The 14,117-nt window shown below is 46.5% G+C and overlaps 1 protein-coding gene across 5 annotated transcripts in view; it reads right to left on the bottom strand.

The window, feature by feature from the left end:
* Positions 1 to 14,117, bottom strand: part of KMT2E (lysine methyltransferase 2E (inactive)) — a 178,087-nt gene that overhangs the window by 114,543 nt on the left and 49,427 nt on the right. For all 5 annotated transcript variants that reach the window (XM_077264738.1, XM_077264740.1, XM_077264741.1 and 2 more), the window contains exons 5-6: positions 8,332 to 8,412; positions 6,073 to 6,131 (exon numbers count right to left, since the gene is read on the bottom strand). In XM_077264738.1, the coding sequence (XP_077120853.1) occupies positions 6,073 to 6,131; positions 8,332 to 8,412 (140 nt within the window). The remainder of the gene's footprint in view (positions 1 to 6,072; positions 6,132 to 8,331; positions 8,413 to 14,117) is intronic.

Below are 14,117 nucleotides of genomic sequence, written 5' to 3'. Positions count from 1 at the left end.
AACTCAACAGTTACAACAGCCCGGAAAGGGCAACAGGGTGGGAGCTGTGTCCCCCAATTAGAGGCTAAGAGAAAGAGATTTTACGGTGAGTACACAAAAATCTCCTTTACTCTGTCGCCTCATTGGGGGACACAGGACCATGGGACGTCCTAAAGCAGTCCCTGGGTGGGAAGCAATGGACGAATATTGTGCAGACAGGCCCGTACACTTAGGGCACCGCCGCCTGCAGGACACGTCTACCCAGGCTCGCGTCCGCTGAGGACTTGGTATGAACCCTGTAGTGTTTAGTAAACGTGTGTAAGCTAGTCCAAGTGGCCGCCTTACACACTTGTTGTGCCGAAGCCTGGTGCCGAATGGCCCAGGAGGCCCCTACTGCCAGTGTAGAGTGTGCCGTAATACCGGCTGGAAGAGGAGAATTCTTAAGGCGGTACGCCTCTTGTATGGTGGATTTGATCCACCTGGCAAGAGTAGCTTTGGAAGCTGGCATACCCTTGTGGCCGCCTTCCGGAAGGAGGAAAAGGGAATCAGACCTCCGGAAGGACGCAGTCCTAGACACGTATATACGCAAAGCCCTGACAAGGTCAAGCGTATGCAGAGCCTTCTCCACTCTATGAACCGGAACCGGACAAAGGGATGGTAGTGAAATTTCCTCATTGAGGTGGAAGTCGGACACAACCTTCGGGAGGAAGGATGGGACCGTACGAAGAACTACCTTGTCCTGGTGAAATGCCAGGAAAGGCCGTCTGCAGGAGAGTGCTGTCAGTTCAGACACCCTGCGTAGCGTGGTGATTGCCACCAGGAAAACCACCTTCTGGGAAAGAAGGCGGAGCGGGACCTCCTTAAGAGGTTCGAAGGGTGGTTCCTGCAATGCTGTCAGGACCAGGTTGAGGTCCCACGTTTCTAGTGGTCGTCTGTAGGGGGGAACCAATCGGGAAACCCCCTGAAGGAAAGTCCTTACTTGCGGCTTGGTAGCAATGCGCTTTTGGAAAAGCACTGAGAGGGCTGACACCTGGCTCTTAAGCGAGCCCAATGACAGCCTGGCCTCCAGACCCGATTGGAGAAAACCAAGTACTTTGGGTATGGAATAAGGGAGTGGGATCTGGCCACGAGATTCGCACCAGGTAAAGAAAGCTTTCCAGGTACGGTAATAAATCTTGGCAGAGGCTGGTTTCCGTGCTCTGATCATGGTTCCAATGACATCTGCCGAGAGCCCTGCCTGGGTTAGAACCCAGGTCTCAAGGGCCACGCCGTCAAATTGAGAGCCCCTGAGTTCTGGTGGTAGAACGGCCCTTGTGATAGAAGATCGTGGCGGTCGGGGAGACGCCGAGGGGCGTCTGCTGTGAGTTGTACGATGTCGGCGTACCATGTGCGTCTGGGCCAGTCCGGTGCAATGAGGATGGTTGGAACTCCCTCTTGTTTGATCTTCCTCACCACTCTGGATATCAGGGGGAGAGGTGGAAAAATGTACAGAAGCTGGAACTGGGTCCAGTCCTGAACCAGAGCGTCTGCTCCGAGCGACCGCGGATCGTGTGTTCTGGCAATGAAGTTGGAGACCTTGGCATTGAAATGGGATGCCATTAGGTCCACATCCGGGGTCCCCCAGCGGAGACAGATCTGTTGAAAAATTTCGGGATGGAGAGACCACTCTCCCGAGTCTATTCCTTGTCGGCTGAGGAAGTCTGCTTCCCAGTTGTCCACACCCGGAATGTGGACCGCCGAAAGAACCGACCCTGTGTCCTCCGCACAGCGGAGGATATCTGACACTTCCCGCATCGCCTGGGTACTGTGGGTCCCCCCTTGATGATTCACATATGCCACAGCCGTGGCATTGTCCGACTGTATCCTGATGTGAGAGGCTGCCAGTAAGTGATGGAAGGCCCTCAATGCCAGTAGGATGGCACGAATTTCCAGGATGTTGATGGGCATGGTCGCTTCCGCTGGGGACCACTTGCCCTGTGCCCTGTGGTGTAGGTGCACCGCACCCCAACCCGTCAGGCTCGCGTCGGTGGTCAGGACCTTCCATTGACCTGAGAGAAAGGATTTCCCCTTTGCTAGCGAGGTTGGCTTGAGCCACCAGTGCAGGGACCTCCTGGTTGACGACGTTAGCTGGAACTCCCTGTCGAGAGACAAGGGATTCCTGTCCCAGGACTTGAGAATGGCTAGTTGGAGAGGTCTGAGGTGAAACTGGGCAAATGGGACAGCTTCTATTGCCGCTGCCATCTTGCCGAGGACTCTCATGGCAAACCGGAGAGATCGAGGGGGTTTGCGGAGGAGGGTGCGAACTGCAAGTCGGAGAGCCAGTGCCTTGTCCTTGGGAAGGAGCACTAGACCCCTGGAGGTGTTGAATAACATTCCCAGGAAGGTCAGGGACTGACTCGGGGTTGTGATGACTTTTGTAGGTTGATTAACCAGCCCATGCGACTGAGAGTATCGGTTGTGATTGAGACGCTGAGCTCGCAGTCCTTGAAGGTGGGAGCCTTGATGAGTAGATCGTCCAGGTATGGAACGACTACTATGCCTCTGGAGTGCAGGACGTCCATGGTGGCTGCCATGACCTTGGTGAACACTCTGGGAGCCGTGGCGAGTCCAAAGGGGAGAGCCACGAATTGGTAGTGGTCCTGGCCTATTGCGAACCTGAGAAACCTCTGATGGGCAGGTGCAATGGGTATATGCAGGTATGCGTCTTGTATGTCTATGGAGGCGAGATATTCTCCCTTCTCCATGGACGCAATGATGGACCGAAGGGACTCCATGCGGAAATGATGGACCCGTACTAGTATGGGCCGTACGCTGCCTCCTTTCTTGGGAACTACGAACAGATTGGAGTAGAACCCTCGGAAGCGGTCGGTCGTGGGTACCGGTACTATGACTCCTGATTGACAAAGCGAGGAGACCGCTTGGTGGTAGGCTCGAGCCTTGGCTGGCGGTTTTGGGGGGACAGAGAGGAAGAACCGGTCCGGTGGGTTGGAGGTGAAGTCTATTTTGTATCCGGAAGACACTAGTTCCGTGACCCACCTGTCTTCTGTAATAGGCAGCCAGACTTAATGAAAGAGCAAAAGTCGGCCGCCTACTGGTGTGGTGTCTTCCGGAGTCCGTGAGTCATGAGGAGGAGAAAGTCTGAGATTTTCCTCCTCTGGGCTTAGACTGGCCTGCTTTCGACTGCCAGGTCTTGTCCGACCTTTGCGTCGATCGTGAGTTGTCCCTGCGTGGGGAACGGTTACGATTTTGTACTGGACGTGAGACGGACCAGCCGGAGGAATTCCGAAAGGATCGGAATCGAGTTTGGTTACGCTTCTTGTAAGTGCGTTTAGGTTTCAGTTGGGGAAGAGAAGTACTCTTACCCCCTGTGGCGTTGGATATCATAGTGTCCAACTGATCACCGAAAAGTCTCCCACTGAGGTAGGGGAGGTGCGTGAGGGACTTCTTTGAGGCTGCGTCCGCTTTCCATTCCCGCAGCCAGAGGATACGCCGAATCGTGATGGCATTTGATGCTATCCCCGCGACTCCCCTTGCTGAATCCAGAGCTGCATGGAGCATGTAATCTGCTACAACAGCAATTTGAACCGCTTGGTCCGACAGTTCAGGAGCGGATGCTTGGAAGGCTTGTAAATTGTTTGCCCAGGCCAGGATGGCCTTGGCAGGCCAAACTCAGGCGAACGCGGGAGCCAGGGATGCCCCTGCTGCCTCGAAAATTGAACGAGCCATGCGTTCTACCTGCCGGTCTGCTGCGTCCCTTAGGGTTGAGCTATCTGGCAGTGAAAGGAGGGGACTCCCCTTTCTGTGCGGCTAGCCTGGAGACTGGGGGATCCACTTCAGGTGGATCTGTCCATTCCTTGGTGTCCTTCTGTGGGAAGGGGTACCTCGCCTCCAGATATTTGCGATTAGCAAATTTTTTCTCAGGCTGTGAGAGCTGTTTTTTAAGGATCGCCTTAAACTCTGGATGGTTAGAGAAAACCTTAGGCGGCTTCAGAGGTCCTTCAAAGGAAATCTGATGTTCTGGGGCCTCTGGTGGCGGATCAGAAAAGTCCAGCACCCGATGGATGGACGATATTATGTCCTCAACTAGCGCTGTATTGCTAGGAGGGATTGGGATCAGGGACCCCTCGTTTCTGTGTCTGAGTCAGAGTCGCAGATGCCTTCCGAATCCTGTGTATCACTGAGGCGTCCCCTGCTGGGTGAGCTGGGGAGGAGGCCTTCTCTGGTTGGGGATTGCGGAGATCTGCATTGTCTGTCCCTGGAATGGGACGGTCTAGATGACCTGGAGCAACGGTGTCTCTCCCTAGAGGGGGATGACCGTGTGCTATGGGATGACGCAGATGGACTTGATCTATGGATCCGCTTGCGTCGTGACCTAGACGTGGATGTGCCAGGGTTATCTTGTTCCTGAGTCAAGCTCTCCCTTTGGCTGCAGAGCCTGAAGCAATGTGGAAGTTAGGTTATCTATAGACTGCGTCATAGATTGCGATATCTGAGTAGCCCATTCCGGTGTGGCATTAGACACCGAGGCATTGGCAGGGGCTTCTTGAGGCTGTGACACAGTAGTTTGTATACAGTTCTGACAATGCGGGTACGTGCTACTACTGGGGAGAGCGGTCCCGCAGGCTGTGCAGAATGCATAATAGCAGTTCTGCCTGGTTCTCTTAGACCTTGAGCCCGGCATAGTGCACAGAGTGCAGAAGTGCTGCCAGCAGATGGACCTTATAGGGGTAGAGAACCTACAGGGGAGCCTTATAGGTAATATGGATTCACAGCTGAGTAAAGATAACCCAGCTGTGATCTTACCCCACCAGTGTACCCCTAGATCCAGCGCCGAAAATCCACAGTCCTGTGCCCCCCGGAGACTGGCTGCCTGGTCCTGGTCCTGCAGACCGGGAGATGCAGGGTTAATCTGCAGCCGAAAATGGCTGCAGAGACAGAGGAGAGAGGAGGAGAAGGGGGCGGAGAGCTGGAAAAAGGCGGCAAGGCTATAAAAAACCCGCCCTTTCTGTCTCGATCCGCCCCTTGTATGACACTGTAGAGTGTCATATTTGTCATCCGGGGGGCGGGCCGGGGGGCGGAGAGGAGGCTGCTGCTTCAGCTAGGCCGAAGCCGGGGCCTAAATTAGATGCCTGAGGCCCAGAAGGGCTCCAGGCCGGCGCGAAAGTCCGGGAGGGGGTTGGATCTGAACCGGACCCCTCCGGATTTGAAGGCAGGATGGCGGTGGGGCTATAAGCGGAAGGGGGAGCCCGGCTGGGGTCCCCCTGAGGCAGTATAGAGCTGGTGCTGCCGCAGAGACAGGGACGCAGGGAGCCCTGTGTCTGTATGTGCCATGCCTGCCTGCACTCCCCCCGGCCCCAACAGGAGCCCGCAGCTGGGCTGGGGTCCCTGGATGCAGGCGCAGTGTGCTGGCCCATTGCTGGGAGCTGTAGGATGCTGCCTGGACAGGCCCTACCTGAGGTGTCTCAACCTAATACCCCCAGAGGGGGATAGGGAGGGTGCTTTTGTCACACCTTCAGGGGCCTTTATCCTCGCCTCGACCTCAACCCAGAAACCAAAAGGAATTGGGGAAGGAGGGGGGTCTCGACTTCGAACCAACACCCGAGGGGCTGGGGAAGGAGCAGCATGGGGAATAGCCATCTCAACTTCAACTGGGCACCCCATAATAGAGGGCCGAGGAAGGAGCCATGCCGGGGGTCTCACAGGAGACCCTCTTTTCTTCATCTGTAATCCCGTCGGAAAACGGGAAACGGAGTAAAACGGAGTAAAAATCTTTAGGTGTGCCTCCTTTGCGACACTAAGCAAAAACTGGAGAAGGCTGATGCCGTCCAGGGGTGTATACTGCACAGGAGGAGCCACAGTTAATCTTTTTCAGATTATGCATAGTGTCGCCTCCTAGTGGACAGCAGCATAACACCCATGGTCCTGTGTCCCCCAATGAGGCGACAGAGTAATAGTCTTATGAATGCAGCCCCAATGTGTAGACTAGCAGCCTTCCCAACTTCATATTAGGACATTCTTAAGAAAGAAATAGTAAATTATTTACACCTTTTCAAAATGTCCACATCTTTCATAATTCAAACCCACTTTACCTACCTGACAAATGTTCTCGTTTTCTTTGTTGGAGCAATACTGCCCTCTCTCTGTCAAGAGCTCTGAAAAAAAAAAAAAAATAGTTTAAGATATTACATACACAATCTTATGAAAATAAACCCATCATCCACGCCCTATACATTAGAAAGCTGTCAGTCAAATTCTTACTTGGCCAACAGCTTTCTTTCCAACAATTCCATACCAATTTCTACAGGAACAAACTGGGTAGGCAGTTGAAATCCAATCAGGTGATTGTTACCTCCAGACAACATATGCTGTCGGGGGGAGAGTCAGCAGGCCCCCATAAACATTGAAATCAGCAGGTGTGGCCAATAGTTATCTATTTAGATGGCCAGGTTAAGAAGTGAATTTAGATTGACCACAGTCTGACAGTTTCTCTGATTCAATTTACACACAAAAAAAACAGGAAACATTTGTGGAGTTGACCTCCTACCAAGTTACAGTATAAACAGATCTCAGTAGCTCTGCTGACATCACATAGTGGACGATTTTCATTTTTCCTCTTCTTATTAGTCTTAAGTTTAATTTGTTCGTCAACAAAGCCACATGAGAGCTTTCTTTTCTTTTTTTATACAGACCGAGCTATAGTTTTGAACGACACCACTGATTTTAAATATTTACTATACTGACAAACTTAAAATTTCAAGGTGCGGTAAAATGGCATAAAAAAAAAGCAAGCCTCCAATTCCAACTTTTTTGAAGGAAATTTGTCAATTAAATAACGACAATTCTGACACTACAGTTTTTTTATTGCTTGATTCTATGGAATAAATAATTTTATATTTTGCTAAGTTGGACCATTGCGGGCATGGTTATACCAATTAATATATATCTCTATATCTATATTATGGGGAAAAGGTAGCGGTTTTAAAAATGATAAAATATTCTATATACACATACGGTACACTATAGGCTGGCCTTCATATTGATACCGACATCTAAATTAGCGCTGTGATTGACAGTGGCATTAAAGTGGTTAACAGCAGCGGTTGGAGTGATCACTGCCACTATATGTAAATCAGATGCCCACTCCATTCACCCACTTCTGCTGCATGACAAAATGATGTGTCAACTATCAGGAAGTGGGTTAAAACAGGAATGCGGTGTGCTAATTGTATCTGAAAAATGGCATTTACCAAAAAAGCAAATATCGTATTTTTCGGACTATAAGATGCACCGGACCTTAAGACGCACACCTAATTTTCAGAAGAAAAATAGGCAAGAAAATTAATGCATCAAATGAAGGTCCATCTTTCAGTCCAAATTCAACTTACCAGAAAAATGGCCACCAGAGGCGGAGCATGCGCAGAATGAGATCTCGACACAGATCTCGTCTCCCGAGATTTCAATCTACACATGCGCCTGCCTCCGGCAACCATTTTCCTGGAGGCCAACGCATTACAGGAATGGAAAGTGCAGGGGCTCCGGGCTTTCACAAAATGTCGGCGGAGCCCTCGCACCACCGAAACTACTGCACCTGGGATGGATGTGTGGGGGCTCTGGGATTTCACAAAATGTCAGCTGAGCCCCCGCATCACCGAGCATCTCCGAAACTGCCGCACATCAGCCTGGGATGAGACTCATGGTAAGTACATCCGGAATATAAGATGCACCCCCATATTCCTCCAAAATTTTGGGGAAAAAAGTGAATCTTATAGAAAAATACGGTACATTCTAGTCCTCATAGTTCCAGCTCACCAACAGGAATATAGTAGATAGGGACCGGTATAGAGTGTCACAGCTCCAGCAAAAAAAAATAAAAAATAGTATAATATGGACTAGTCTGACTGAAGCAGCAGATTAGAAAGGGAGCCTAGCTTTAGAGACAGAGACAGTTATGAAACTGGGAGACAGAAGACAGTTAAATCCCACCCAAAATCATATTTTCTGCTTTGGGGTATTTTATTAAACCTATATCCTTAGGAATGTATTTGCTACAGTTCTGTATTTCACTTGAAAGGAACCTGTACACACATGGGAGAGACCTACCAACCGAAGCAGTGAAGGGGGCAGTCAACTGGAGTCTTGTTTCCCCCTATAAAAACACTAGCCAGCTATTAAAACCATGTTGTATCCTTTTAAACCCTGCAGGATTTAAGAGAAAAACATACCTGGCTGCAATCATGCAACCATTCTCTGATTCATGCTGACTGTTTGGGAAGCATAAATGACTAACAGGTTCCCTTTAATCAGTAACAGTGTTAATATAAATAATGAACCAAAATGAAAAGTGAATCTTACCGAGGCTGACAACGCTCACACAAGTAGATGTCTGGAATATTTTGCCTGTCAATACCCATGCAATCTATATGCTGCCAGACACTGGAAAAAATTAAGTAAATGAATAAAGGATGTTTTAGTATTAACAAATAACCAGAAATATGCTCTAAAGAGTTGTTCAGAAGTACTCAACTTTTTGGACAAAGATCATTTAAAATGCAGGTCAGCAGGTTTTTGCTACCTCATAGAGAGCATCATCATATCATGTAGGCAAAAGAGACCCTGAACCCAACAATGCGTCACTTAGCCTACTGGGTGCAGCTGTTCTGACGGATTTTAGATTTAACAATGCAGCAAAACTGAGAAAGCTAGCCCCGCCCACAATCTCTAGAAAGTGAGGCAATTATTACAGAAGGGGATGGGTCAGACAAGATCAGCTAATCACAGCAATGTTAATCACAAGGTGTTTAAACCTTCAGTCTAATTAAACACCATACAGCCGTGACCTCATTGAGTTTAATGTTTTAACCCCTACCTCATGCTGTCCTCAGATTACCGTATATACTTGAGTATAAGCCGAGAACTTCAGCCCTTTTTTAGGCTGAAATTGCCCCTCTCGGCTTATACTCAAGTCATACCCAGGGGTCGGCAGGGGAGGGGGAGCAGCAGCTGTGTAATAATACTCACCTGCTCCTGGCACGGTCCCTGGTTCTCCGGGTGCCGGCAGCTTCTTTCCGTAGTGAGCGGTCACATGGTACCGTTCATTACAGTAATGAATATGGACCCGGCTCCACTCCCATAGGGGTGGAGCTGCATATTCATTACTGTAATGAGCGGTACCATGTGGCCGCTCACTACAGGAAGAAGCTGCCGGCGCCGGAGAACCAGGGACTGCACCGCGCCAGGAGCAGGTGAGTATAACGCAGTGCACAATATTCACCTGTTCCCTGTTCCACCGACGACCGCCGCTGCGTTTTCCACGTCCTCTGCAGTGACGCTCAGGTCCGAGGGCGCGGTGACGTGATTAGTGTGCGCGCCGCCTCTGCCTGAGCGTCAGTGCACAGGACGGGGAAGACACAGCGGCGGCCGTCGGTGGAACACGGACCGGTGAATATAGTAAGTGGCGGGGGCCTGAGAGGTGAGTATGTGATTTTTTTTTTCTTTTTTTTAATCGCAGCAACAGCATATGGGGCAAATGTCTGTATGGAGCATCTTATGGGGCCATGTGCAGCATTATATGGGGCAAATATCTGTATGGGGCAAATATCTGTATGGGGTCATGTGCAGCATTATATGGGGCAAATATCTGTATGGGGCCATGTACAACATTATATGGGGCAAATATCTGTATGGGGCCATGTACAGCATTATATGGGGCAAATGTCTGTATGGAGCATCTTATGGGGCCATAATCAACATTTGTGCAGCATTACATGGGGCATATTTTAATACGGAGCATCTTATGGGGCCCATCATGAACTGTATGGAGCATTATATGGGGCTCCTGATTCAATATGGATATTCAAAAACACTTAACCTACTGATGTCTCAATTAATTTTACTTTTATTGGTATCTATTTTTATTTTTGAAATTTACCAGTAGCTTCTGCATTTCCCACCCTAGGCTTATACTTGAGTCATTAAAGGGTACCTGTCACACCCCCCCCCAGGCGTTTGTAACTAAAAGAGCCATGGCCGTGGCATGTGATTAGGTATCAGCTGACGCCGCACAGTCTGAAGAAGGCAGAGGGAGATGAGTGAGAGGCTTAGATATGCACTGCGCATGCCCAGGAATCCCAGCCCCGCAGTGAGAATAAATCAGAAGACACTGCGGGGCGGGATCTCGGGCAGGGCGGCCGCACAGGTGCAGTCAGCTAAATGAGGACAGAGGACGGGCAGCGCTCACTGCGCATGCCCAAGGCATGAGAAAAGAGCGCAGGTGCCGGCTCATTCGAAAACAGCGCTGAGGAGGTGGCGCCCCGCGCCAAGAGGACATGAGTGACGGCGGTGCTGCGTTTGCAGCAGTGGGGAAAAGGCCTGCCTCCAGGACTGATAAAAGGTATTTGGGACAAATTATAAAATGGATTATTTCTGAAGTTACAGCACCAATAACTAAAAGAGAGCCACCTTGTCAGAATGCAGCATTAGTGCTGCACAAGATGGCTCTTTTAGTTACAAACGCTTGGGGGGGGGGTGTGACAGCTTCCCTTTAAGTTTTCCCAGTTTTTTTGTGGCAAAATTAGGGGTCTTGGCTCATACTCGTGTCAGCTTATACTCGAGTATATACGATACATAGCAAAAACCTACTAACAGGTTCCCTTTAAAAATAACAACTTGACAAGCAAAGTCCACTTAAACTACTGGGACATTACAAAATCATGCTGACAGGTTTCCTTTAATGAAAAGACGTGGCTGTAATAGCACTGTAATACAGATTAAATTGAAGTCTTTGGTGAAGAAATCAGCTTTGTAGGTTTTTTTATTTTTATAATAACCATTAGAAGTTCTCTGCCATTTAGATTTTGGTGCACAGGTGCCGGACTGTGCATGTGGACTTCACCGTCTGTCATTCCCCAGCCACTCTTCCTGCCTCCAGTCTATGAATAACGGGTACTGCTTTCTCGGTGACAGGCCTCCTCGAGGCATCAGGCAGATCATCAGACAGAGAGAAGGCAAAGTGCACAGAAATCTATTTACCAGAAAACTTCAAAAGGTGATTGAAGAACAACAAAGCGGATTTCCTCACCAAAAGTATCCATTTAATCAGCATAACAGTACCATTACAGCAATGGCTTTACCTTACATTACAAAAGTCTGCTGACAGTTTCTCTTTAAAGAATGGCTTAGGCAACAGTTCACACAAGAGTATATAAAAAATTGTCCAAATGTCAGCTGGAATAAACGTGTGATTTTAATCTCAACTATCATCCATGTGCGATCTGAAGGACATCCATTTTTATACAACAGTAATTAAAATCTACAATATCAAATACAGTTTTTCAAGTTAAATAATTTTACTGCATCATTAAAAAACAGATGCTATACAGTTATCCCATATGGAATCAGCTTTTTTGTGCATCTTTAATAGGCAACATACAAAAAAAAAACAAAAAAAAAAAACTTGTCAATGTTGTGATTTGAAAAGCAGATTTGGTAAATGAAAAATGCACACGTGAAAAGACCTACTGAATAGCATTGGTCAGAGTTGTCAATTTTGTAACTAACAGCACATGGACTGAAAATCTGCTATTGTAAACTTGGTCTAGGGTGGTATTCATAAATCATCAAAAACAGACTAATTTTCCTCTAGTGTGTCCCAATCTTATTCCTCCATTTTTAAAATTTAACAGGGTTACCTTTGTGGAAGTTTTGTTTTCATGGAATTACAGGAAATTGGGTCTACACTTTTTTTTTTTTTTTTTGCAATTGGCCACATATCTTTAACTAATGCGTTGGGGACATTATTTTGTAGCACGTATTATATAGGTATGACCGGTTGTTATATGATTCTTGTTAGTGCAGCTTTCCTCGCAGACTGCACAGCTCTCCAGTTTTTATTTCATTCCTGCCGATGGAGGAGCATGTAACCAGACATGTCCATCAATCTCCTCCAATAGAAAATAAGTTCTTATGTAAGGTTTGCAATTGAACAAGACTGATGGACAGGTCTGGTCACATGCTCCTCCACCAGAAGCCACTGTATGGACTGGAGATCTGTGCAGTCTGAAGAAAGCTGTCATACGTATATAATAGTAAGTGCCACAAAATCTTATCCCCCAACACATCTGGTAAAATGAAAATAATATAAATCAACGCTATAAAGTCATTCTGCAGCCAGCAATAGACTGTGGAATACAGTGGCTATAAGAAGCAAACGGTGCAATTTTTTTTAATGCACCCTAATTGCAAAAATGATGTTTTATTAGCATCAATTGCATACATCTAAAAAGAAAAAAAAAAAAAAGTTACCACAGTTGGACAACCCCTTTAGAAGGTTTTATCCACTCAATACTGGAAGTTTTCAGTTTTTGCACTTGTGTTTACTGCCCTTCTAAAAGCCACAACTTTTTTTTCATTCTTCCATGAGAGACTTTAAAGGGGAAAAAGTTCTAGTTCACATTTTACTTTACCATGTAATCTACTGTAAGCAAGGGAAAACAAATTCCCAGGTGTAGCAAATTAGTAAAAAAAATAAAATGGAATTTGCCATTGTTTCTTGGGTTTTATTTTTACAGCATTCATAATGCAGAAATTAAAAGATCTGGCAGAATCATTCAGGTCCGTACAGTAATACAGATACCAAAGATTTTTATATTTTTGTTAATAAAGAAAAAAAAATTAAAACAAAGGTTTGCGTTGCCATTGTTTTTTTAGACCCGTAACTTTTTAATTTTCCCATTGATAAAGATGTGTAAGGGCTTGTATTTTTTGAGCGCGGAGCTTAAATTGTTCCCAATACTATATTGAAAAAGGATAGCACACACGACAAAAACCTGGGGTGTGAATGCAGCATTTGAGTATTTATTGTCAAATCATAATTAACACACTAATTTGAAGATTTGCAGCATGTAAAGAATACAAAGAACTGTTCGATATGTCTCGTAAGTGACGTGAAGAAAATGTATGTCACAGCTTCTTAAAATCAGTTAGATTTTAAGCACTCATCTTAGTGGATTATTTTATGCTTATTACAAAACTAGATGGAGGCCTGATGCTATCACATCAGGAGGGCAGTAATGTCACGATGGGGGCAGGCATACGGCGCTGTTGTTGCCTAATGGAATCCTGTGATAATCTAATGACTTTTGCGCTTGGCGCCTACGCTTATATGCATTGTTTTTGTCCCAGTGATGCTGTTGCTCTTCAAGAGTCTCATTTGCCCTTTGTTGTCTTCGACATTGTGCCTTTGCTGCTTTCCTTTCATTGTCACTCTTTTTATGAGGATCCATGTTGGCGTTCATATTTGCTTTTTAAAGGGGCTTTCCCACGAACAAAAGTTAATTTTAAAAATTGTCTGTGTCTGACCATGTACCGAACCTAACACAGCTCCTGGACAGGGATACAAAAGACAATACTGACATTACAAGCAAGAGATCGCAGAAGATACATTTTGTGAGGTAAAATATATATAAATATATATATATATATATATATATCTATATATATCTATATATAGAGAGATATATATATATATATCTATATATAGAGAGATATATATATATATATCTATATATAGAGAGATATATATATATATATCTATATATAGAGATATATATATATATATATATATATATATATATATATATATATATATATATATATATATATATATATATATATATATATATATTTTTATTATTTTTTTTTTTAAACCAGTCAGTGAAATATTTTACCTCACAAAATGAATCCACTGTGATCCCCTGTTGTAATGTCAGTATTATCTTTTGCTTTCTCCCCTGCCCAGGAGAAGTGGTATGTTCCGTACACAGTCAATTTTTAAAATTAACTTTTGTTCGTGGAAAAACCCCTTTAATGTGACCGGCTTCCTCTGCCTGTAGACACGTCGCACATCTGCCGCCGGGATCAGCTGAATGATTCACTGCACCTGCACGTAATTCACGCAGGCGCAGTAAATCATACCACCGCCATCTTTGTGCAGACTGATAGCGGCGGTCACATTAAAACTGTGCATGCACTCCTCCTGTACAAAGATGGCAGCAGTCAGTGAATCATTCGGCTGATCCCAGCGGCAGTGTGTTCGCGACAGTGTTTCCCTAGTGGTACCGTGTGAGTGTGAATGCGAGAGC

Source organism: Ranitomeya variabilis, chromosome 5 (genome assembly GCF_051348905.1).
Source record: "Ranitomeya variabilis isolate aRanVar5 chromosome 5, aRanVar5.hap1, whole genome shotgun sequence".
Lineage (NCBI taxonomy): Eukaryota > Metazoa > Chordata > Amphibia > Anura > Dendrobatidae > Ranitomeya > Ranitomeya variabilis.
Note: the sequence above shows the minus strand (reverse complement) of the source record. Positions and strands in the feature narration are given on the sequence as shown.